Source organism: Coloeus monedula (assembly GCF_965178545.1).
Source record: "Coloeus monedula genome assembly, chromosome: 3".
NCBI lineage: Eukaryota > Metazoa > Chordata > Aves > Passeriformes > Corvidae > Coloeus > Coloeus monedula.
The window spans coordinates 10,110,823-10,137,853 of NC_138783.1; the positions used below are offsets into that span (position 1 = coordinate 10,110,823).

The 27,031-nt window shown below is 40.8% G+C and overlaps 1 protein-coding gene across 1 annotated transcript in view; it reads right to left on the reverse strand.

Moving 5' to 3' along the window:
- Positions 1–19,070, reverse strand: part of ROBO2 (roundabout guidance receptor 2) — a gene marked incomplete at both ends in the record, with an annotated part of 433,039 nt that extends 413,969 nt beyond the window's left edge. The window contains one exon of the mRNA XM_082279021.1: positions 19,016–19,070. Within this exon, the coding sequence (XP_082135147.1) occupies positions 19,016–19,070 (55 nt within the window). The remainder of the gene's footprint in view (positions 1–19,015) is intronic.
- Positions 19,071–27,031: the final 7,961 nt, after the last annotated feature.

Sequence of the window (27,031 nt, forward strand, 5' to 3'; positions counted from 1 at the left end):
AATAATTTCTGGATCAACAATTCACTTTCCTTTCCTTCTGAGTGTCTAAGGGTGATGTCTTCATTAGTAAATCCTCTGTGTAAGGTTAATCCCTTTCAGCTACTTAAGGCTTAGAACAGCTCACATCTCCCATTCCTGCCAGTAAGTTCCACACATGATACAGCAAAAGATGCTGTAACTGAGATGCCTATTTTATTCAAACTGCACACTTAAGGCATTTTACCACAAATTTCTATCCATCTCCTATCCTAAGAAATCACAGTAACTAAACAGCATGAATATTATGATAAGACAGTTCATTCCATGTTTTGGAGGGGATTTTGATAATGGGAGAAAAGTGTTTTGTTTTCTTTTTTTCTTCCCACTCCTCTCTCCTCCACTCCTGTTAACCCAGACACCTATTATTGAAACAAAACGTGCACACTTTGAAACATGTATTAAATTTGACTTAATATGGAGCCCAAACTTTACTGATTTAAGACATCTACTCTAACTTCTTATGTAGGATCCTGCTATGGACACATACAAGGCAGTTTCTCTGATTCCTTTACAATTGTATGTCTCTATATTTTATAAACATTAACCAAATACTACTATGTAAAGCAATTTTCAAATTCTTCATATAAAGAGATACCTGACAAGCTAGAAATGCTTCGGAAATATTTTTTCAAAATCTTTTTCTTTTACTATACAAAACAAATGAGATTGGTGTTCTACTTTCAAACAGGAACATAAGCAAATCTGCACGAGAAAAATGCTGTAATGTTCCCTTACTTTTAGAAAACTGTTCCCTCCCTAGCTCAGAGAGGTATATAAATATATGCAATTTGACAGCATTCCACTTGGAAGTTGCTTCTCTTTCTGGAAACACAAGACAACAAGCAGAACTCAGTGCATACCCATTGTCTTCTTGGAAGTTTTTCCCCAATTCCTGTACAACATAAATCTATTTTGCAATCCTTTTCTCATCTAAATCTAAAGATTTTGGGAAAACACGTCCTCCAAGTATGCAAAGACAACACTTAGCACACTGACCTGGAGCTCTGCTTTGAATAACACCACACAAAATATTGGTCAATATGTAGACACATCTTCCTTCACTGCCTCCCAACACTTCCTATCCCAGTTGGGGTTAAAAAGGAGGCACTGAGTAAAAGCTGTGTATTTGATCCTTCACTCCTCCAAACTCTCTGACAGCTAAGAAAATGAGGTACAGGACTCTGTAGCTCCAAAGGTTCAGCCCAGAAGATATATCAGAGCAAGAGCAGGAAAACAACAAAAACTCTCCAGCCAACAGCAGTAAGACACAAATTGCTTTTCCTTTGAAGGAAGAATCCCAGAATCATTTAGGTTGAAAAAGTCCTTTTAGATCATTGAGTCCAATTGCAAACCTAACACTGTGAAGTCAACCACTAAACCATGTCCATGCATGCCACATCTACACGTAATAGATTCATGGAATGGTGTGGATTTGAAGGAACTTTAAACATCGAGTTCCAACCCCCTGCCATGGGCAGGGAAACCTTTCACTGGACCACGTTGCTCAGAGCTCCATCCAGCCTGGCCTTGAACACTTCCAGGGATGGGGCACCCACAGCTTCTCTGGGCAGCCTGTGCCACTACCTCACCACCCTCATAATAATAGAAAAGAGAATGCACTGGAATTCCTACAGATCCTCCAGGAAAATGGGAAACGAAAGCCAAATGCTTTCTTTCACTCAAGTTCAACCTAGTCCTTAGTAAGTAATAATGTATTCTATGTTAATTTATCTTCCTCTCCACATGCCCATCTTTCATAAAGTTCAAGACCATATTGAGGGCTGTCATAAGCAAATGGTAAGTTAGGCAATTTTAATATCTCTGAGCATCTGGATTCCTACCAAATGTGAGAAAATAAGGTCCAGTCTCCTACTGATTTACTTTCTTTACACAAAAGGTTTTTTTTTACTTTATTTAAAAGAACAGCTATAACACTAAAAACACTTCTGACAAATCTGTCAGCTATGGATTATTAAGAGAGGCAGGAGGAGATTTCCTTCACAGACCCAACAATGACATTTACCCTGACCTAGAGGGAACACCTTCCTAAGCAATAAGAAATAGTCCACTCTCAATGACAACTCAGTCCTAAGAGAATGCCAATTATACCAAGTTTGCACAAACAGATGTATGGCAATTTTGTAATATGGACTACTTTACACCAGGGACAAAGCTAAAACCATTTATCTCAATTAACTTAGGATCTAAGGATTAATTTAAGCTGTTGCCTTAGAGGTGAAAGGCCACTACTTGATCCAACAATCCACCCATACCTCTTACTTACAATAAAAAGAAATCTCACTCTTTCCGTTTTAAAATTGTATCTTTCAGATTACATTTTTACCCTCAAAACTCTATGCCTTCTATGTTTTGTACAAAATAAAAAGGTTAGTGTCATTTTTTCAGTGGCTGAGTTTCAACAGTCCTATTATGGTTTGAAAAGATGGCCAATTGCCCTAAAATGACAAAGCCTAATCAATAGGAGGCATGATGATAATTGAAATTCCTCAAATTAGGAGATCACTTCTAGCTTACAAGTAACACGAATAAGTGACATCAGATTTCCACTCACCCAAGAGCTGCTTGAATTAAAAAGCATTTCAAAACACACACACAAAATAGAATGATATAGTAAGTGAAAGAACATAGATTAGTGAATGAAAGACTTAATTCCTCAAAAGGATATTCCCACAGACAAGAGCTGTCTGTAATATAAAGGTTCATAAATCCACCCAAATTTATGGACTTGGCATTCCGGCTGTTTCAACCCTACCAATGTGTCATTTAACATTCAGGCAAACCCTGTGCAAGAACATCACACAGTTCTGTCAGTTTAGAGCCCGTGATACTCCTCATGGTTTTGAGCAAGATCTACTAATTAAGACTGCAAAAGGAGACGGTCTGACCCATCTTGTGCCACACAGCCACCACAAACTCCCTCCACTGCAGAAGTGGACAACCACCTCCTTCACGTATGGCATCCTCACGCCACACGAGAACTGGTGCAGTTCTTTACCTACCAATCTTCGCACAAAGCAAATGGATGTGACAAGGTATGCCTAGAGGAGTACTGGCCTATGAACTCCAACGTATGACATCAATACATGGGCCCTGATAAACCAACTTAATTAGACTTTATCAGTATTTTATCATAACTGGGGTCCACCAATTCGTGGAGTATACAGAGTTAAGACATCAAGTAGTTACCTACAGCTCTATTTTCAGAGGCCTCTCAATGGACAGAGTGCAAGCAGAGCAAAGATTTAACTCCTTTTATTTGGTGTTTTAAGTAGTGGTTTTGAGATACAACAGTGATTCTTCTTTAAAGCACTCTAAGTTTTAACATTACATGAACGTCCAGCTAGTGAACAGGCTATAATCATGTGCCTAGACACAAGTCCAGTTTTGCTACAACTGTCAAGACTTGCACTGTCTCATTTTCAATATAAAAACAGATAAATATTCAGTGAATTTTAATTTTATATTGTTCAAGTAACTAGTTTATCTACGGTCCAAAAGATTATTTGCCTTGTTTATGTAATAGCTCTCAGAACTGCAGTTAAGATTTATAATACATAAACTCCATTTCATTCACTGTAAGTTTTTAACAAAATCCAAGGTCTACTATTTGCAGGCATGAAAATCTCTCAATATTTCTGAAAGGCATTTTGAAATCTATTCTCTGAGGAAATTTTTATTTTCGGTCTCTGGTTTTTTTTGGATCTCTAAGCATGAAATTGTATCTTATACTGTAAAATTGGTGTTGGAGATAAATACATAAAAAAATAACTTCTCTCCTTGAAAGGAGAAGCTTTATATACCTAGTTCTACCTAAGCTGAGATGAAACTTAACTTTGCAGACAGACTTTTTTCATTAATCCTTCCCACCAGGTAGTTTGGAGGTATTCTGCAGTTTCTATGGCAAGGCTAGTTTGATTGCTCCAATTACTTGGAAGACTAAAAATAAATATAGATTGTAAGGCACACTGTGAATCTCTGCTTCTATAAACAAAAGTTAAAACTCTATAGCAAAAAATACAGCAACTCTACCGCTCTGGTTACTACTTTTATTAATAACTTTTATATATAGTAACATATATATATATAAAAATAACATTTTCATATAATACTTTATTATTATATAATAAAGGAATCTCACTAAGTCTCCATATTCTGAATTCTGAAGTGTCATCTCACTCACCCCCAAAGTGTCTCACCAGAGTGAGCAAGAAGTACCAGGTGTCAGGAACACTATGTTTTAACAATATTTTCTCAAAAAGTTCTGGATCTTTGGTTTATCAAAGAGACAGCCACGGTGCCAGAGAGCCAGCTCTATCATCAATGTCCACCTCATTTTATCAACATGAAATGTTCTGAAGCACAGGTATCAATTTTCCTCCATGAGCAGGAAGGGGAACAAGAGCCAGTGACATCTACAGTGTATTAGGTATATATTCCATGAACACTCAAACACTTTGTGGACTGACCTATCCTATTTTTGCCATATTTACTGGCAGTGAGCAAAGCTTCCAAAAATCATTATAAAGCAAAAGCTCTTCCATTTACTGGAAGAGTAAAGCAAAACCAGCAAGACCTACTTTTTAAAGAAGACGTTACTGAAACTACAGCAGTATTTTTGCTGATTTTGACATATTTGGAAAGGAGCGAAAGAAGGTAATGATACGTCTGTAAGACAGTATTTATTTTTCTATTATGTTTGTTTTACTTCGTTACTTTTTGAAACTGCTACTGTGATTTTTTTTTCCCCCTCTTGGGTATTTCTTTTTTCACTAAAAAATAACTCACAGTATAGGCACTTGGAAAAGTGCTTACAAACCCTCTACAAAATTTCTTTCTTGAAGACATGAAAAAAAAAGTCTTTAGCCATTTGTACTGACAATTTATCTACTTGTCCCAAAGGTCAGACACTATTAACAAATACTTAAACAAGGACATCCATTCTTTTCCTCAAAATGATCTAAGTAAATACCCTCCAAGCAATTTTGAGGTCTGTTAACAATAGTTGCATTTGCCATGTAAAGCAAAAATAAATGCAAAGTGAAAATAATAAGCAATATCTATTTTTAGCTCTCCAAGACAGTTGTACCAAGAATACAACATGCAATAGAATCACTGCTGATTTATTTCTTTGGCTTATAACATCCACTTAGGTTTTATTTATATCACACATATGCAACCAATTCATACCGATTTATAAAAAACTTATACATAGGAAAGTAAACTGTGATTTGAGAAGTCTTCTGACACAGCACAGAATATTAAAGAATCTGTTTTCTCTCCTGATACTCAGTGTACAGGCTGAGCAATTTCTTCACTGAAAAGATTCATAAACATTGGAAGGGGCTGTCCAGGGAAGAGGCGGAATGACTATTCCTAAAAGCGTTCAAGAAATGACTGGAGACGGTACTGAGTGCTATGGTTTAGTTGACAAGGTGGTGATCAGTTAAAGGTTGGACTTTTTGACCTTAGAGCTCTTTTCTAATCTTAATAATTCTATTCAAGTGTCTGATAACTCCTGTATTCAGGAGAATTATAACCTATAATAATGTAATTATTCACAAGATTTATAACTTCTCATCCAAAGAGTGTCAGAATTTATTCCACCTTCATCCCTGTTTTGGGAATACCGAGCAGTCTAGTAAGACACCTGGACACAAGTGCTAAGAGGCATGAAAGGAATTTGTTGTCAAATAATGCACCTGCCTTTCTAATTTGCAAAATTTATTACAAATCAAGATATTTAATTTAGATTTAAGATATTAAAATAGATCTTTAATATGAAAATAATTAAAATATAGTAAAAAATTTTAGTCCTCAGGGCAGATGCAACTAAAGGTGGTTACCATAAGTCAACAGCCAGCCTCTACTTGAAGATGAAATAAATGTAGCTTTCGTGGTGTTACAGACTTCTTTCTCAAGCTGCTGACTACACTTACGGCTTCATCTTTTGTGCATCATTGTCTTGGCTTCCCACTAGTTTTCTAATGGAGCACAGGTGAAGCTTCTGGCATCTGTTAACCTGCTGATTACAACTTTATATTTAGTTTTAAGTCATTCTCTTAAGTTTTGTGTAACCATAAAAAAACCCCCAAAACCAACAAAAAAAACCTTCCTTCCCAGCATTAACCTCCCACATTGCCAACCACACTAAAAGAAAAACTGTGGCCCCACTGATGCTGATGACAAAATTCCCAGCATCTTCCACTGAGTCAGGGTTTCATACACATTGCACTACAAAAAGTAAAATTTCTTCTTCAATAAGACTAAGAGCAACTGTGAATTAAAAAAAAAAGCCAAAACAAACAAACTGAAACCCAGGAAGTATTTCATCCAGCTTACCTAGTAAATTAAGAGAATTCTCCTACAAGATATTTTGTATAGTACATATTTAGTACTTAATGCATTATCATAGAATATTCTGAGTTGGAAGGGACCCACAAGGATTATCAAAGTCCATCACAGTTTACTTTCCTATACAGAATAGCAATTTATTAAAAAGCTTATACGTAAGAAAGTAAACTACGCACAGGACAGCTCCAAATATCCCACCATCTATGTACCTGAGGGTGTTTTCCAAACGCTTCTTGAGCTCCTTCCAGCTGGTGCTGTGACCACTTCCCTGCAGAGCCTGTTCCAGTGGCCAACCACCCTCTGGGTGAAGAACCTTTTCCTAATATCCAATCTAAACCTCCCCTGACACAGCTTCAGGCCATTCCTTTGGGTCCTGTCACTGGTCACAGAGAGCAGAGATCAGTGTCTGCCCCTCCACTTCCTCTCGTGAGGATGTTGAAGACCACAATGAGGTCTCTCCTCAGTCTCCTCTTCTCTTACACACGTGTATCATGCATACACTATAAAAACGTAACAGAAATCAAGTCCTCAAATAATATAAATTATTTCAAGAGTAGTATCAGCAGAATAATTTCCTTGAATGTTGTTACTAATCAGTTTATGCCTATCTAGTATCTCTTACCTTTTAATGTTATTTTTTTGTTTACAACTTTGTAGAATATTAAAAAAAACAGCCATTGGTAATTAAAAGTTTATTATCCTTCTATGTCTCAATATTTCATAAATTGAGAAAAGTTCAACCATTTATAAGAATAGGAAACTCAACAAATCATGTATAAACACAGTTATCTGTAGTTCTCACTAGACTGAAAAAGACAATTCTCCACAACAGAGGGGAAACTTGTATGTTTCAAAACTGAAAGGAAGACATAAATGGTTTAATGTTCAGGAAGGTACCTCTTTCCAACTTCACACAAAATTTGGCTTGCACACATACGTTTTTTAAGCTTATTTTAATTTCCTCAAGGCTAGTCAAGCCTGGCAGAAGATTATGCCTCCACAGAACTTTATCTATGCACAGAGAATTCACCAAGTAACCCTGCCAAAGGACAAAGTTTCTTATAAAAGTACTTTCCTCACCAACACTGCCTTACCTCCTCCCTTGCTGTCCTTTAATTCCTCATATTCAAGCAACACTGTTAGAAAACAGCAGCCAAAGGAGAATGAACTGAACAGAAAAGGAGCTGGAAAATAAACTAAATCAATTGTTAAGAAAACAAGACAGAACAAACTCTTCAACTAAGTAATATAAGGAGGCAAGTGACGTGAATGAACCACAGAAGATGGAGAAGATTAAGAGCACAGGAAATAAAAATCTGTAAACACATGAGCACATTTTTCTCCCTGGCCTAGAATGAATCTAGAAGTTTCAAATCCACTGATTTCTGTGTGTGAGCTAAGGCATTTCTCATTTTCTGGCCCATGCAGAGGAGAATATTCTACAATTAGAAATGTAAAGCACTGACAGTGAGGAAACTTCGTATCTGAAACTTGGCAAGAAAGCCACGCATCTTTCATCATAGCAAAACTCTAGGAAATAGACTTATCAGGAGGGGAGAAAGCAAGTGTAAGAAATGGTCACAGATTTGTCTCATATGACAGGAAAAGTGTATGCAAACCTGCCTTCTTTACTTGCTTTTCCACTTCAATATCATAGCTATAAACTGCTCCTGATTTAAATAGAGGTATGCTACTTAATCTGAAAGTTTATTCTACAAATGCATTGGGCTCTAGGAACAGATGAGTTCTCTGGAGAATGGTCCTTCCTTCAGCGTGTTGAGCTGCATGAAGAAGAAAATGCAACAGGAAAGACATTCAGCTAAATGCTATCATTTACAAGAGGCTTCCTCTAATTTCAGACAAGTCCACAGCTACCACTTCTTTTCAGCCTCCTTCCCTAGCACGTTTAGACTCCCAGAAACGCATACCTTAGGGCTGAGGGGAAGGATGAGGAAGGACAGGCATTGCTCAGTGTTTCACCACAGCAGTGCCTGCTCCCCCCACAACCCCTGTCCCAAACCAGCAGTGCTGAATCTCCCTCTATCTCTTTTCTCTTTCATAATTCAGTGTGGCAGGACTATCGGGTTAACAGGAATGAAAACTATTACTAGAAGACATATTTAATGGTCTGCAGTTCTTCCATTCTGATCCTCCCGTACCTCAAAAGTCGCCTCATTTTAAATGTCAGGCAAACAAATGCAGCAGCAGCAGAAACAGTTCAAGTCACCCTTATTCCCCCACTATAAACAACTGCACACATCTCCCACCATCAGCTGTGATCTTGGAGACCAAATCTCACTATTCCTTCTGCCATGGAGTTTCTAAGTGATACTGGGCACATCCTTTATATTAACATATTAATATCTAATCCAAATTCATTAACCAATATCCACGTGCAGTGACAAAACGTGTCTGCTTCCCCATGCAGTTCTCAGCAGGAGGAAGGACTCAGCAGGAAGAAAGACAACTGTGCTTTGGGGTAACACTGAAGAATGACTGAGGCAACATCTGCTGTGATTTATGGAGAGAAAATTCTTGGTCTCAGCACTTGCAGCTTCCATGGAAGTAACTGAAAACTCAGCTGTACTGTGGATGGTATTTAAACTACTCCTAAAGTCTGTGGGGATCAGGAAGAAAAGTAAAAAATCCCACCACACACAGAAGAACCACACACACTCCCACCCCCATTAGCAGCCTGTAAGACAGAGCCAGTTCCCTGTAATTTAACTTACAACTCTTCAATCTTCATCTTTCCCTGGGGGAAAATTCAGCCCTGACCTAAACAGACACAAATTCCATTAAATTACACTGGGACTCAATCCAGTACTGCCAGGTCACCCAATAGCCTTGAAAATATGGGTGAAACCTATTTTGTCCCTATGGGAATAACAAATCGTTACAAGTTGCTGCACTGTTTTTCCAAGTACATCATCATTGAATTTCTCTATTATCCGCATGTCACTAAATTAAGTCAACACAACATTTTAAATTGGTAATGAGACCCTTGGCCAATCACTTACTCCTGGTAAGGAATGATACAGAGGCCTGCTCTGTCCACAGGCACTCAGCTGTTTCCACAGCCCAAATCACAGATCTCTGCAGCCACATGTTCAGTTTCCTCATTCACAGGACTCACACACGACCTCTTCAGCAATCTTTCTTGAGAGATATAATTATTGCTTTAAGACTGCTCTCCAGGCTAAGTTTCATTAAGCACTTGAGGAAAGAATATATTGTCTATACATTCATCCTGCAATCAATTTCAAGTGAAATCTGCCGTAACTCTCATGATTTTGATAGTCTATTAATATAGACAATATTGCCAAATAATTTATACCCATTACATCATCACATACAACCATTTCTAACTGACAAGGTTTAAAAGTAACCAATGACATTCGTAGAAGGCCACTTTTAGATCACTGTAGGAGGTGATGGTCAAGTGATTCTTGCCACAGCACACAATTATTTGAAAAAGCATGATTTAGAAAGTGAATCAAGAGTTTCACAAACTAGAACAAAAGTACCACAACTATTAACAAACTTTTCTGATTTTAACACACATCATGCACACATAATGCAACATTACTACTTGAATGCTTCAAGAACACCGAATATTCTGCTGTTTGAAATAGTTTGTAAACAACTTCAATATCTTGCATTAAAACTGGCAGGACCACTATGAAGACTTTTTGCACACTTTTCTAGCTCTGGAAAAAAACAGAAGGTATCAATCACCCAAGTTTAACAGCAGCTGACTGAAGCCATTCACTGAGTAGCACATTGCCACCAATGTGGCCCCACAAATAAGTCTCAAAGTCTCCCCCTCCTTTTTGTTCCTCTGAGTGGACTCTTAACAGCACAGTTGTTTTTTTTGTTTTTTTTTTTTTTAGCTTTCTGAATGTCTTTGAGAGATCAGCTGGAAAGAAACACCATTAGTAAAAACAAAAGTTTTCAAAGAAAAAGTGGGAACAAAGTGGACATATTAGAGACAACATGTGATTCATGGCCTACAGTGTGCTTTGCCCCTCTCTTTACCTCAATACACTTTTCAGTTTTACTGCTGGATAAGGGCAGGGCCTACCATTGCACTTCTCCTAGCAACCAAAAATCACTTAAGGGGAGAAAAGGCATGTTGTCGGCTGAAAGGGAGAACAGAAATATTTGGGGTCATACAAAGACAGACATATGTTCTTCTGCATTTCATTCTAAATTGAGCAGTTGTCAAAAAAGAGTCAGTAAATGATAACAATAATAAGCAGTTCTGGTTTACACTGATTCATATTTCATTAAAATTTTGTTTGCCTACTTGTCATGTTTCATTTTCCTTTAATTCAGTGTTCTAAGAGTTCCCACTCCTCTTTAGAGTTTTGCTTTCAGGGACATGAATTACACCCCTGACCGTTTCTAAAGTTATTTTCTTTACTTATATCCATATACACTTCCACAAAGAATTTTTTTTTTTTTTTAATCTGGATGTACATAGAGAAAACTATTCTTAGGGATTTAAACACAACAGCACTAAAGGACAATTTTATCATAAGATACTCCTATTCTAAATGCTGAGATTTTACCCCGTAGATAGGATTTACATGTTACAGAACACATTGTCTGATCTCATTAGGTAAAGACCACACTGCACAGTTTAATATGAAGAAACAAATTCAAGCAGAAGAAAAAAAAAAAAGCCACAGTATTTTGTAATTCAGACATAACATCTGAATAGCCAAATCACATCGACTAGCTAAAAAGAAAGCATTATAATTTAAAATCCAGTCTGGTAACAGATGCATAGATCAAGGACAAAATGCTGCCTGCAGTATTTCTGATAGGGTTTTGGGGTTTTTTTCCACTAACAGTCCTTTGTTTAATAGCTGTTGCCTTGACATAAACCAACTATTTTAGTTAGCCCACTGAATTCTTCTTACATATCATAAAAACATATATATAAAAAAGCCCTAGCCAATTTATCACAGCACTTCTGCAGTGCATCAGGTTAAAGCCAGCACAGGCCTTAGTTCAGTGCATCAAACTACAAATTAGCATTTTCTTGCAACCACTCCAAACAAAACTGGTCTAAAACAATTTAACATTAAAACTTATTTACTTCATGGGTAAGTGATGTACAAATGATGGAGCAACAATAAAAGCCTAAACACAGTGAGTAGGAAACAACCCTGAAGTGTTCAGGGATCAGTACTCAGTGGTGCTTTGCTCCCTGCTAATTCCCTACACTGTTTAACCCAGCTCCTCTGCTGGCTGTCTCTCCCCATCAAGCCACGGACCTGGGATCAGGCTATCCCACCCTTTCTCCCAGCTTACAGTGTAATTTCTCTCTCCAAAAAACTGTCAGAGCAGGGCAGTGCTACTGTACACACAGGTAAAATAAGCATCTCTAGGCCTCCAAGGTGACATAATACACACTGGAAAGTGAGAAGGAGGATGCACCCACAGATCCTTTTCCTGCAAGCTCTACTATGGAGTGACAATCCCGAAGAGATCAAGTTCTCTAGGGAAAGGCAGTCCAGGTGCAGAAAACACTTTTTCCAACAGCTTAGTCCAACAGCTTTGCTATGCCATTAGGATTTTTCATAATACTGAAAGAAACTACTGTCCATCCTTTAGTTACAGAATTCTCTTTAGGATAAAGCGAACAGTTAAAACTGACCATTCCTTTTGCTAGGAGAAAGTAATCCGGACTACAGGACATGTGGACCTTGAAAACCACACAGAATGACAGCCTGAGAACCCATGATTATAGGCCTCCTGCAGCATTAAAATACTTTTCATAACTGCTTTTTAACTCTTGACATTTTCACAGCAGTGAAAAAGTACCTCTGGTACCCTGGCATGAACTGTCCCTCCATTCACTATGAATGAGGAACAAGTTGACTGATGTTAGTTACCTGACATTTTGGTTTCAAAAGGTTAGATTTTTTTTCCACTCAGCTTCTCTTGCAATCAATGGAAAGTGATTAATAGAAGTGAACCACAGCTCACTGTGTTTTACAACTTGCTTCTGGCCATTTATTCCTTACTTATTTGTCCAATCTGCATTTATGACAGGCACATCACAGAGATGCTCTTCTCTCCTTGGCACACTGCACTGAAGCTATAGAAGCAATGCCTAAATACAAATGAAAGACCATATGCTGCAACAGACAGGGCGGAACAACCATCTAGGTAGTCTCTAATGAGTGAGACCATACTTAGCTCCTGGCATCCCCACTCATCCTACCAGTTCATTTCCATGTATCAGACCAAATAGACTGTTCTTCGAACTAATCTGAGAAAAAGTGAGGAGAGAAAGTAAAAGATATAACAAAGTATAAATTAGCACAATGGCAGGTCCTTCACTGTCATCAGACTGAAGAATTCTGCTAGAACTGAAGTGGTACAATGAAGACTCACTGACAAGGGTAATTCTGCAAGCAAATAACCATGTATCATTAAGGCTGCTCCAAATCAAGCTTGGAAGACTGTCTTGTGCATTCAGCACCTGAAAATGATGAGGAATGAATCCGAAGATATTTTGTGTTCTTCCAGTCATCACTCAGGGAGGGAGAACTGAAGGAGTATCCCCATAGCCACCACAGATAATAGCACTGAAAATCTGCAATAGCACCTGCATGCACACAGTCTCGATGGGTTACAAAATACACGCTGGAATCACTAGATAAGGGTGACCTCCAGTTATCAGCAAGCCAGAGACACGATGGTTCCTGGTAGAAACAGCAAGGCAAACAAGCAACTAGGAATGATGTTTGCCAAGCTATCTAATACATAAGCAGAAAGCAGTTAAACAGATGTATTAACTCAGGGATCTGCAGATAATAACCATTATTTAGTCAGTTTACAAAAAAAGAAAATTTGCTAAGGAAAGAAAAAAGAAAAAAAATTAAAAATGACTGGAGGAGAGTGATAAGGAGCTGCAAGTTCAATGCACATGCACAAGATACTTCTGCCAGAACAGTGTTTAGATGAATAACCTCACTTCACATTTGTCCATAACCCAGAGATTAATCTCAATGAGCCCTGGCCACCAGAGTACAGTGGCTAAATATAAGTATCAGCAGGTTATTACATGGGTACTACTGGTTAGTTTGTCCATTGTTGTTCATGTATTTATTGATTACAGCTATTATTTTAATAAAATTAAGAGAATATCTTGGATCTCTTCCATGCCAGCAATGCCAAGATAAGCTGCAGAGATTGAATTAAAAAGCCATTCTTTACTTCATGAACTTTTGGCTTGAAAAAACATTAAGAATGCATATCTTTACATACACAATGCAGCACAAGAATCAGCTCTTTGGTTTCAAAGGGAAACTCTGCTCTAGTAAAGAGAGCACTGTAGGAATGAGAAAAGAGTGAACAGAACTGAAACATCAATACACACTTGTACCCTCTAGTATTTATGTAGTTGTGGCAGTGTTGCATGCAACAACAACCCAGCTTCATCTTGTAGCAAGATTGTGATGACAGTAAGCCAAGATAACCTCGCCTGCTTTCACAGTGTTCTGTGAATTCAACAGCAAAACTCTTACAGATTTCAGTGGTGTGGATCAGAACCTGAATTAACGGCCCTTATTTAATTATCCACCATAAGAACAAAAGTTATTAACCATGGGTGATTAGCAGTTATTTTGTTAAGGAAACAGTTTGAGGTGAGGACAACACGAAACTCAATCTTGTATCTGTCCATATAGCTTCAAGAGCACAGAGTCCACAAGCTACAGTACAAATCAGGTGTTAGAGTCAAAATGGTGGCACTAAATATACACCTGCAAATCTCTATTTCTATACAATATTTTGCATTCAAAGATCTTATAACTAACAGTCCACACGACTATCCTGCATAAAAGGTATCCTCAACATTTTCTCTGAAGTAGTGATTTAAGATGGGATCCTGTACCCAGCCACAAAACAAATTGTTTTGAACAGACAAGGCACATGTACTGTCAAAACGTTAAGTGCAAGAATCCTCATGTAACAATAACAGAGTATTGTAAAAAGTCAGTTACATGTAAGAAACCAAAAAGCCAAAACATTTTATTTATTTATTTGGCAAGAGCAAACACTTGCTTTCTTTGGCCTTCTTGCAAAATAAAGAGATTCCTATAGAAATGTAGAAAAGCACACCAGTAACAGAGCCTCTTGGCAACAAACAGCATCAACATGACCACTAAGTATCCTCCCCAAGGTTGGTGTGAGAGGTGTGAGCCAGATGGCAGCCACAGGAAGAGCAACCTCTGCCATGCCAGCTGAGATAACAGATAAAACCTGACAGCAGCGTCCTCTTAGGTGGCTGAAACAGAATGCACAGAACCTGTCAGCAATCTATTAAGCCCAGATCAATATTTAAATAGCAATTCAAGGGTAACAAACAGCTAAAAAGGCGTTGCATACTCTTTAGTAATTTCCACTAAATGGTTCAGCAGTGGACAGAGCACGACTCGAATTTAGGGCTATGAGCCCACGTAGCATTGCTATGGAAAAGTGACTCCTGGAAATGGAACTGACTGGACAGACCAGCCAAAGCCTCCTTTTCCTCTCATAACACTTTTTGGCACATTTCCTTGGTACTTTTTATGCATCCTTAAAAATGTACTTAAATTCTTTTGTCTACTTTTAAGGTTGCATATCTTTAGCCTGCAATTGCTAAAACTTAATCTCCCCGAGCAACATTAATCTCATCATTCCAGAGAGTTCCTAATGGAAAGATTAATGTAGTCAGTGCAACTCACATGAAGGCTTAAAACCCCCCAATTTCAATTTTTCAGAAAGATTTGTGGAGTATCAGACCTTTTGCAGAGCTCCAAATTAGCAAAGACACAAACCAAAGTACCTGGATTATCATACTACTCTTCAAGCAAATCCACCTCGCTGAAGTACAATGGCAGGGTTCCCTCATTGCTTATCTTCTGCACATAAAAACATATTGTTGCAATGACAACTTATGAGATAAGAAGTAAAGAAAGCAAAATCTTAAGACTAATTCAGCAAAATCTGTCATCGCAGGCACAATTCATCCTTACTCAGCAAAGTTTTAAAGCACATGATTGGAACACTTTTAAATTCTTATTAACTTCAGCAAGACTGTGGCTAAGAGATGGAAGCACTTAAATGCCCTGCAGAATTGGGTCCTATGGAAGAACAAGGTAAAAGAAACAAAACTGCAAACTCTCCAGAATTTTACTCTTAAAGCATTAAAATGTACACATTCCACAGAAGCAAAGGTTATCCATCAACAGCAAAACTCACATGAGAGATCAAGACCCTGTCAACTCAAATACTCACTGGACGAATATACTCCAGCTTTATATGTAAGCCATGTTCTCCAACAGGCAACAGGGACCTGCACAAGGCCACAGACGTGTAGTTCATCAGCATGAATAAATAAAAAGAATTAAAAAAAATAAAAAGGAAAAGAAATACAGAATGTTTCTGCCACCACACATTTCAGATGCACACTTTTCAAAGTGCCTTTGAAATATATTAATATGGTGCTAAAATGCTCTTTTTACAGAATTATTCTCATATACCTTTAACACCTTCACCCATTCAACAGCATCATACTTGCAGTTTTCAAGGGACTAAAAGCCAGCTCTGACATAAAAGGTTGTCATTTTCATTGAAAGTACTTATGTGTCCTGCCAGGCCAGGGTCTGGCCCACCAAAACCTGTGTTCATGCCAGTTGTTACCTTTTCTGGTAATATTTGTTATTTTAAACTTTATTAATTATTGGAAAAAAGAGAACAAAACACATAACAATGAAAGACCAATCAACTGAACACTATTAAAAACCCACATGTAACTCTTTTAACTCCAGTAGCTAGTGGCTTACTTTATGGTGCAGTCTCTGTCTAGTGGGATGTTTTGTTGTTTGTATGGGGGAGTTGTGTGTGTATGTATGTGTGTTTTGGTATTTGGGATTTTTTGTGTTTGATTTTTTCTTTGTTTGCTTTGTGTCAAGAACAATAACCAAGATTGATAGCTAAAGAAAAAGAGAATTGAAGTTATTCCCTTATCAGAGTGCAAGAACATGGGCAGTGTTACAGGAAAAACAAAAGCACAGTAATAAAAACCCTAAAAATCTACATATGTGTATGTAGCACATGTTTTCTACCACCTTCATTGAGCTGTGCAATTTTCAGGTGTCCTAAAACCATGGACAGGTAAAAAAATAACTTTCGAAGAAAAAGAATATCATTTTGATCTATACCGCTTTTGAATCACTAAATAAAAGTAAGCTCAGAGAGGAAAGGATGGTTAACATGCCTCAAATGCTACAGTTCTATGTCTGGACCTCTTGCCAAGAGAACAAACAAAAACACCCAGCCAAACCCAACAACAAAACCCCCTTAAACGCAGAAACGCACTAAGAGGTAACTTTCAAACACAGAAAACAGACCAAGGACCTATGAAACAAGAAGTCTGTTGGGTTTTGCCTTTTATTCTTAAAATAAAGCATTACAAATGGTGCTGACGTTGATAGAGATCTTTACAAAGCAACTAGTGGTACATGTCAGCCTAAGATGTGATCGTAATTACTATGCTTCTAAAGAGACAAAAGCACTGTGTGCCAAGCTTGCCTGCCAGTACTTCTTCAAAGCTACTTGTTAGTCATTTCGACAATAACAGCTTATATCTACTTGGTCATGATGTGCTATCCACAAAGCTCTTTATTTATTTCAGAGAGTTGTTAATGTAGGCAAACTTGACAGTCTCTGCAGTATCTTCCCACAAAAGGGAAGCATCACACATATTCCAGGCAGCTCCTTGGCCATTTTTTCTAATGGTCCGGCTCTAACTAAGCTGTGTGCTTCACCTGCACTGCCCCACCCTCATAAGGCTAAACCAGAACAAAGGTTCTACATGTGTTCCCCATGACAAAACTCGAATAAATTATGTCATGCTCCTGTCGTTCCAGCAAGCTGGTTAATTGCATTTGTTTCATATATCTCCAAACAGCCTGGTACTTTAATTACATTCTGTAACACCAAGCTCCTCTGATTCACTCTGTCACTTCCACTGAGCACTTTAATTGTTCTCCTTCTAGCTACATACAATTTTAAACACTTACTAGTAAGTACATTTCTATGACCTGATGTTTGCAGTTTGCACACAAAGATACCTCCAATATCAGTGGTCTTAAAGTTAAGGATCTTTTGTTACAGCAAGAAAAATAGAGCAAAACACAAAACAAAATCCCTGCAAAACTATGATTGCACTGACAGACATAAATGTTCTACTAAACCCTTTTACAGTTAAAACTTCTCCTGTCTAGTTGAGCACAGTATGTAGAAATTTTCTTACTGACCAAACTGAACATTAAACTGCAGAGCATATTATGCACCCAAGGTAAAACTGTACTTGAATCTTTCCCTCTTCTATTTTGCCTCCTTCATTGCTAGGGGGTGGTGGAGAAACACTCAAAGCAGCCTGTGACTGCAAACAATAAACCTCGAGCCCTTGCCTCGGGACTGATACAGTAAATGCTGTGAGCAGCTTCTTGGAACAAAGTTTGCTCTGACACACAGGCAAAACCATTCAGGATCCCAGACACTGCATTCACCCCAAGCCTAAAGGACTTTCAGAGCTGCAAATACCCAATGCTAGCTGGGCTGGCGAGCATTTGGTGCCAGCACACCCTCTGTAGAGCCGGATGCTCGCTCCTAGTCGTGTGCTTGAGCTGCTCTAGTGCATCCACCGCCTGTGCAGCAGCACAGCGCCCACCCCTACGTTGAAAGGCAATTTACCCTTACACTGAAGTTCTCGCCCTGCTAAATCGTACTTCCCCAAGATGATAATTTACAGCTCCCCATCCAGTACTTAAACTCGAAACCACAAGAAACGTTACAGAGCACACCCAAAGGAGGCGGGGGGGGGGACGGTGCTCATAAGGAAACCCACCCTTTCCCCAGACGTCGTTAAGCTTCATGAAAACCCTCCCTCCGGGAAGCTCGGAATGAGGCTGGAGCTGATGGGGAGCCGCTGCCGCCCCACCTGCGCGGCTCGGCGGAGATGGGCGGGGGCGGAGCGGGGTGGTCGGGGCCGCGCTGCCGCCGCCCCGCGCTCCCAGCCCGCCTCCCTCCCTCCCTTCCTGCCGCTCGCCAGCGCCGAGCGAGGCGTTGAGGGACTCTGGAAATCCGCCAGTCCCCCTCACCTGGAGCCGAGGCAGGGCTAACCTATTTATTTCATCAGCTGGCTCTCCCGGTGGAAAGTTTAACAATAGAAGGCGGCAAAGTAATACCAGCTACAACAGCGCTCTGCTTTTCCTTTCCCCTTCCCACTCCCCACTCCCAAATAAAAGATTTATCACGGTATTTTTTTTACTCTTTGCTCGCCACCTCAAGCTGACATTCTTCCATTCATAAGCTGCTTTTCCATTAAGTTAGGAGACGGGAAGGGCTGCTTACGGGAAACATATATTCTCCCTCTTCCGATCCCTCCCTCCCCAAATACCATTTTTATACCAGGAACAAACTTAGGGCTCTGTAACGTTAAAGCTTATAATGCCATCCATGTGCTGTCCCAAATCAAATTCAGATGAAGGGGATTTCTGCACAGAAATGACATATCTAAAATAAGCGAACTTACCATAGACTTGAAAAAATGCAAATCCGAAGAGCAGGAGTGGCGTCAGCAGACTCATTTTGACATATTAAAACCAATCCCGATGGCTTGCGAGACCAATTCCACAGAGACTTTTTTAAAAAAGCGGGGGGGGAAGAGAAAATAAAAGAAAAAGAGAGGAAAAAAAGAAAAAAGTATCCAAAGCCAGTAAGAGGTAGGTCCAAAAGTTTTCACTTTCCTAGCAGCTACTTAAAGTGGAAAGGGAAATCTTCAATTCAAAAGCTGGAAATGCAAAGGTCTTGAATGTGACACTTTTAGATCCATACAGATTAGAGCAGCAGCGAGTGAGCTCCGAAGGCTTCTGCTTTGCACACACGCTCCTTTCTAAATTCCCACCAATCCAGCCCAAGCAGAGGAATTATTCAAGTGTGTCTAAGACTCTCTTTAGGATCCATGGCAATCCAAAAGCAAGCTCTTTCTTCGGAAGACAAGGAGAGACTCTGAGAAAGGACCTGATTCCTAGAAAGTGCTCCACAAACTTCCCGGCACTTTGCAGGAAAACCATTGGCTTGGTTCGGCTATTTTGCCTTCCTGTCGCCCTCCCCCTACCCCTTTCTCTCTCCCTTTCTCTCTCCAAATCAGTTCAAGCTGCAGAGTTTCTCACTTAACTTCCATAATAGGAACGCCCAGGCAATGTGCTACACGGGAGGGAAACGGCTTGCTTTCTCAAAATTCCCTCAAAAGAAAAATAATTATAATGGAAAAAGAAAAAAAAAATAAATAAAGCGGTGTCCCCTACACTTCCCTCCTCACTGGCAGCGGAGCGGGAACTGTTGGCAGGACCCCGGCGCGGTGCCGCGGCTGCTGCCGAGCGGTGGCGGCGGCGGGGGCTGCGCGGAGTTCGGGGGTCTCCCGCCGCCGCAGCTCACCCGGGCGGCCCCGGAGCCGCCGCTCCTCTCCTCGCTCCGCTCCTCTCTCCCCTCCTCTCCCGCCGCCTCCGCCTCCCGCCGCCACGGACACACCGGCTGGCAGGGAGAGGGAGGAGAATGAGCGCGGCTCCCGAGGCTGCCTGGGGAAGGGAGGCTGCGGGGTGTGGACTAAACCACTGCGCTCCACACCCACGCGTCCCTCTCTCTCTCCTCCCGGGGTAGGGAGATAGGGACGGCGATGCCAGCAGGCAGCCGCAGGGCTGGGAATCAGGCTCGATTCTTCCCCTCTACAGTTGGGTGTAGGTAGGGTTTACATGACTGCTCCTCACAGCTTCCCCTTTAATGGGCAGCTAATTTTTCGGTAAGTGATTTCATGGAACTGTTCTCTAATTATTCATTTTCCCTCTCGCGCGCACACGCAGGCGCTCGGGAGTGAGACCCTCGAAAGGATGTTCCCCAGGGATTTCTCTGCTGGCCCGCTCTGTGGAAAAGGAAGGGAATGTGATAAAACACAAAACAAAAGATCGCACGTGCCCCACAGAGCCTCCGGGGCCGACGGGCTCCGCCGAAACCCAGGAGCCTCCAGCCTCCCTTGGGCTCCTTGGATGCAGCGCCGCTGCCGCCAGCGGGAAAGTTTCGAGGTCCCCGGAGGCAGCAGTGCGGAGACGGGAGAACGAGCCGCCTCACCCCCCAGGAACCGGGAGAACAGCCCCGCTCCCACAGACGCTCAGAACAAACCCCGAAGCACCACAGCAGAAAGAGGGAGGGAAACGAGGGAAGGAGCCACGCGGAGGAAAGCGGGATGTAAGCGGCTCCCGGTGCCGGAGCGGGCCAGAGACCCCGAGAGGGGGCACGGATATCCCATGAGGGAGCTGAGACACCCTGTGAGGGAGACAAAAAGATACCCAGTGAAGGGGGAGCACTGACACCCCGCGATGAGAGCTCAGGCACCCCGTGATGGGGACACACGCTGTGAGGGGTCACAGCCCGTGATGGGGGCACCGACAGCCCGTGATGGGGGCACAGACGCCCCTAAGGGGTCACACACACCCACTGTGGGGTCACGCACACGCCGGAGGGGGAACAGACCCCCCGTTGAGGAGGCGCAGACACCCCGGAGGGGCACAGACATCCAGTGAAGGGTCACAGGCAGCCCATTAAAGGGACACAGGCACCCCGTTAGGAAGGAACAGACACCCTGTTAAGGGGCCGCACACACCCCGGGGGCACAGACACCCCGCTCAGAGGTCGCACAAGGCCTGTTAAGGAGTCGCACACACGCCAGCGGGGCACATACAGCCCGCGATGGGGACACGGACACCCGCTCAGGGGTCACGCCGCCCCGCTCAGCGGCCGCACGCGCCCGGCGCGTCCCCGTTGTCCCGCCCGGCGCGGGCCGGCGGCGGCGCCTCACGGTGAAGCCCGAGCGCCCCCTACTGTCGGGCTGCGGGCAGGGCCGCCCCCCGCGCCCGCCGCTGCCTTTTGTCGCCGCGCCTTTGGGGTCCCAAAGGTTTGTTGATCTCGCCTTGCTTTCTTGCTTGCTTTTTTTTTTTTTTTTTTTTTTCCCCCGCCTCCCTTTATTTTGCGTCTACTAGAGATTTATTGATTTAATAAGTTCTTTCACGTAAAGGATCCGAACCGTATCTCTGCATAATGTACACTGCCCACACATACTCCCGTAAAAGGTCTGCAAGTTAATTCTTCCTTAATTCGTGTGTGCAATCAGTGACAGCTATTTTACCATCTCCAAACGTTACAGTGTCAGGGTTTTTTAAGTGGCTGAGGTTATTACAGCTATTCCGTACAAAGTCAGATAACAACTCCAAAGCCTCTTGATGCAAATCAGGAATAGTGTCCCCCTATACTCACAATATACCCTGTAGATAAATACCATAGAATCACAGAATGCTTTGGGTTGGAAGGGACTTTAAAGGTCATCTAGTTCTAAACCACCCCCCCCCCCCCCCCCATGGGCAGGGACACTTTCCTCTAGACCAGGTTGCTCAGAGCTCCATCCAGCCTGGCCTTGAACACTTCCAGGGATGGGGCATCCACAGCTTCTCTGGGCGACCTGTGCCAGGGCCTCACCACTCTCACAGTAAAGAATTTTTTCCTAATGTCTAATATAAACCTCAGTTTGAAGCCATTCCCCCTTGTCCTGTCACTCAATCCTCTTGTCAAAAGTCCCTCCCCCTCTTTCTTGTCTACATACTGGAAGGCCACAATTAGGTCACCCCAGAGCCTTCCCTTTTTCAGCCTGAACAATCCCAGTTCTCTCAGCCTTTCCTCATGGCAGAGCTGCTCCATCCCTCTGATCACCTTGGTGGTCTCCTCTGGGCTGGTCCAATAGCTCCATGTCCTTCCCGTGCTGGGGACTCCAGAGCAGCACTGCAGGTGGGGTCTCACCAAAGCAGACCAGAGGGGCAGGGTCTGCTCCCTCCCCTGCTAGTCATGTATTACTACACCTGGAGATTACCTCATGAAGAAGGCTATAAGTAAGGCTAATTAGGCTAAAGTGATCAAAAAGGTGTTCTTTGTCATTGTGCTTGTGAATTGGCAAAGCAAGAGGACCATAACTACCCGATGGCAGTCTCTATAACATACATGAAATATTAAAGATATTTCCCTTTGTACTGGACATTTCAAATACATGGTGTTAGTGAAAATGCTGACTTGTTTAAAGCAAAAATACAAAAATATATTGTAAATAGCTTTACAGTGTACAGTTCTTTTCCCGCTTCTCAAATAAATTTAAGATAAATTTAATAATAGCTGATGTAGGCCACAACACTTTGTAGATATATACAGTCTTCAAAACCCTAAGGTACAGAGCTACCTGTAAAAGACTGTAATGACTCATACGAATGTTCCCAGTGAAATCAGTGGATTATCCATTATAGCTGCTATTTTATTCATTCACTTCCAAAGAACACCACTTTTCAACTATTAAACACTTTGCAAAACTTTGAAAGGTTTCAGCCAGATTTAACCAAGCGTTTTCATGCACAGATTTTGCTCATGTGTGTATCACTGATTTTTTTTTCCTTTGAGAAGATTAGCAGTTCCCCCAAAAAAAATGAAAGGTCATCCAAAGATGTGCAGGATCAATACAGCAGAGGTTCAAATGTGTTATGGTTTACAAGCACAGGACAAGTCCCAGATTAGAGTCGCTGGCCTGTGAGCAGGGTTTGCTGGGAACAGTGTTTGCTTCCATTCGAAGATGCGGTCCAGATACTGGAATAAAAAAACATATGCTTGTCTCTCCGGTCTTTCAATAACCTCCAGTGAACACGGCCAACAGGACAGATGTTCTCTGCTTGAATAGCAAAGTCTGTACAGAGGAACTGAATGTGCCAACTATTTGTTTGGCTATGAGCAATATGCCACCTGATTGAAGACTTGTGTCAGCAGGATGAGGAAAAGACGTGTCAGGAGTGGTGCACATAAAGCTTCAGTTCAAAGGGTGTTGTTGAGGGGGAACTTTAGAACAGGGAAATGGCACAGTAAGACTGCACTAATTCGTACTCAGGTCGGTCATCAAATGAGGCAGGACTAATTTCGTAAAGCAGCGGTGATATCAGATGTGTCAGTGCTACAAGTAAAAGTTTCATTGCTTTCCCAGTCTGATATGTCATATCATTGGTTCCTAGCTTATATATCTGCATTAAAATATATATTTAGTGTATGAAAGATTGGATCCAGTGTTTAAAGAACCAGTGTTCTAAGCATAGCCCTCTCTACCATTCATAGCATTTTTCTTCAACATTACCATTTCTGGTGTTACATGTGTATATAAAATACTCTGATTTATGGTTGCCATAAAACCTTCTTGTTATCTTCTCAAAGAAGAAAGGTTTAAGTTGCAGTGGATCACACAGAATTTCTTGTGGATACCAGAGCTATTCACCCAGGCAATTGCTGAAAGTGAATAGAGATCTTTAATATCAAAAAATGTACACATGATGTGATGAGTGTGTAATTTAACTGTAGGCAACTAAGTTAAGAGGCTGGTCCTTCTAGACTCTGGAGTAGAGCAAAAGGCAGATCCAGTGGCTAATTCAGAGCATGTAATGTTAGGCAGCATCAGAAACACAAAAAGAGAAAGGAAGAAAAATGACACAGTGAGCATGGACCTTCCCAGAGAACAGACTTTTGTCTTCCTATGTGCCTTTCTGTTCCAGGTCACTGGGTTCTGATGCCATCTGACTATTGAATACATTATGAGAGAAGAGAATTTATAGATTTTAATCCTTGTAAATGCTGAAGCATGATTATTATTCCTGCTACAATCAATAGGGTCTTCCACAGGAAGATTGGTCATGAGAGGTAAATCAGGAACTGGGTCCAGGAAAAGAAGACATGTTGGTAGAAACAGTGTAAGTACTGTGGCTAGATCTATCTCACAAAGCTGCCTGAAAAGTAGTTTTCCTGCTGTCCCTGGATACCATAACTCTGACTAATCTACTTTTCTAAAACCACGCTTGTGGATTAAAAAAAAAAATTAAAAAAAAGTGCCAGAAGCATTTGCTTCTTTCTCTGTCTCTCAGGTGTCTCTTGCAGCACAGAGTGTCACCTTCTGCTACAGTATTAAAAAATTCCCGAGTTGTGGCATCTGACTTCAGAGCTTTTCACTGGAAATACCAATCAAGCAACACTAAGTACCCTATTTTGAAATATCCTTACTTTGCTAGACTGAGGTAGTGTGTCTGCACTATTTTTAGTTACTAGTACAGCTAGAGTGCTTGCCACAATTGTAAGAATGATCTATACCATTGGTAAGATAAATATTTGGAAAATTAAATTATTGCAAGTTTTTCATATACATCATATGCTCAATTTAGGGTTTACATCCACAGCTCATTAAATGTGCAAAAACTGGTAAAAGAAAGATGGTACAGTTTCTTGACAATCATTAAAACAGCCTCACCTAAAATAAACGCTACTTGATTTTTTTTTTTTTTTTGAGTGAGATTCAGAGCAGGCAATAAGCACAAATTCAGATAGTAGACATAATGTGATTTCATAAAGATTTTGTAGATCCTACTTTCCCTTTGTTCTATGGATATATATTTACATCCATAAAAAAGATACAGTGTGTTTTTCACTTTGCAGCTTGGTCAAAAACTCAAGAAAGCAGAAAAATAATTGGTAGTTAAGAGAAAAATTTGAAAATGGATTATGCATAAAACCAGCATCAGATTATTTTCTTTCTGGGGCAGAATAAGGAGGTAAAAGAAAGCTTCTAGTTGTGGCATTCACAAAAAAATGGGTAAGTTTCCTGCTATGTGAAACACAGGTCTGTGTTTTCCTGTGGAGTAAAAGAATGCAGCACCCCATCCATTGAGATACCTGGAGCTGGCACTGTAGAGAGCAACAGCATCTTTGTTCTAAAGGGATGAGAACAGCAGAAAACAGATCTGTGACCCGCTGCAGGAGTGGCTGGAACTCAAAACACATAGTGAGGAGTACAGTGCCTGTCACAGCTCTGTCAGAAGCACTGAGGTTGTCCCAGAGCTGCTGGGTTTTGTATCGACTTGCAAAGAGCAGGTGGAAGTGGGCTTTTTCCGAGGTGCTCAGGGATGGGACTAGAGGCAATGGACACCAACTGCAGTGTGGAAGGGTTCTAGTCAGGTGTCAGGATACAGGATTTACAAATATGTGCCCGAGGGGACTGTGGAATTGCTGTTCCTGGAGATATTCAGAGCTTAATTAGACAATGTTCTAGACATTGAAGGTAAACCTGCTTTGAATTGGACTAGAGGATCTCCAGGAGTCTCTTCTGACCCACATTTTTCCGTGGTTCCATGATTCTGTGACTGGCAATACTAACAAAGCTCCTATCATGCAAGTGTATTTTGTTTGACACCAAGCACCAAGGTTTCTTAGTAGAGAATTATGTACTCAAGTGTTCAGTAGCACTCACTTCTATAATAAATTACATAAAACTCCACATACAAGCTATAAATAAAAGAATTGCTTGATTTTCCTCAAATTTAAGCCTGTTGCATTAATAGGAGCCTTTGCTGAGAGACTCCTATGCAGACTGAACAGTGAACATTACAGGAGTAGAAGAGCATTCCTTGCTCTTTTGTGACTGGCAACACTTTCCTTTGGAACTGCGGTATTTAGAAGTAATAGCCTTTCTACCAAGTGCAGTAAGTTGCACATCAGTCTTGGGGCTGTCTCCACACTAGACTGCAGCATGAATTCATTATTTGCAACAGGTCACACTGCATCCCTTCCAGTCCTTCCCCTGACTACATCTAGCTGGCCTTTGCCGTGTCAAGAATTTCCTCTTACACACTAATATTTTCATATTGGTATGTCTTACAACATCTCCCATTTGTAAGAGATGTGAGTGTTCCTGTCTGCTACACCAGGAACTCCTATTTGCTCTCTTATATCCAGAATTCTGTGTAGGTTATGCGTTTCTTGTCTAATGAAGTAAAAGTCAATTACTTAATAAGATGAAGGCACCAATTATGGAATAAAGAGCTAATCTATGTAAATAAGGACATCAAAGACATATTCTATCAACTACAAATAAGACTCCAAGAGTAATTTAGTTTATTCTTTTGATAATGTTGTCCTCTATCTGGACATCCATTTTAATTAAAAAATAACAAATGTGCACTCTGCACATCCTAATTCACACAAAAAACCCCAAAACCATTCCTCAAGTGACAAAGTAAACTGAATTTCCAAAGATGATTTAGCTTTCTGGGGAGCATAAGGTGGTCATTGTGTCATTCAGTAAAAGAATGAGTGTTTAAAATGAATAACTGGAAGGTGATAAAATCTTACCCTGTCTACAGGAGAGATGTGAAAGTGAAATTCTCCCTAGAAAAATATATTTTTTCATAGTGTGATCAGATGGATTCACATGAAATTAAGTGTAGCTACTACATCCTGATTTCCAAGGATCAGAAAATCAGGCTATACTTCAACACATTTATAACTGTGCACAATGATACCCAAATAAGTCTTATGCTGAGCTCCATCTTCCTACATAACTATATTAGAAATAGCATGTTATGCTTTCTTATTAAGTGGCATATGTCACACTTCCCATAACAAGTGCATATTGACAGCCAACTACATTAGCCAACAA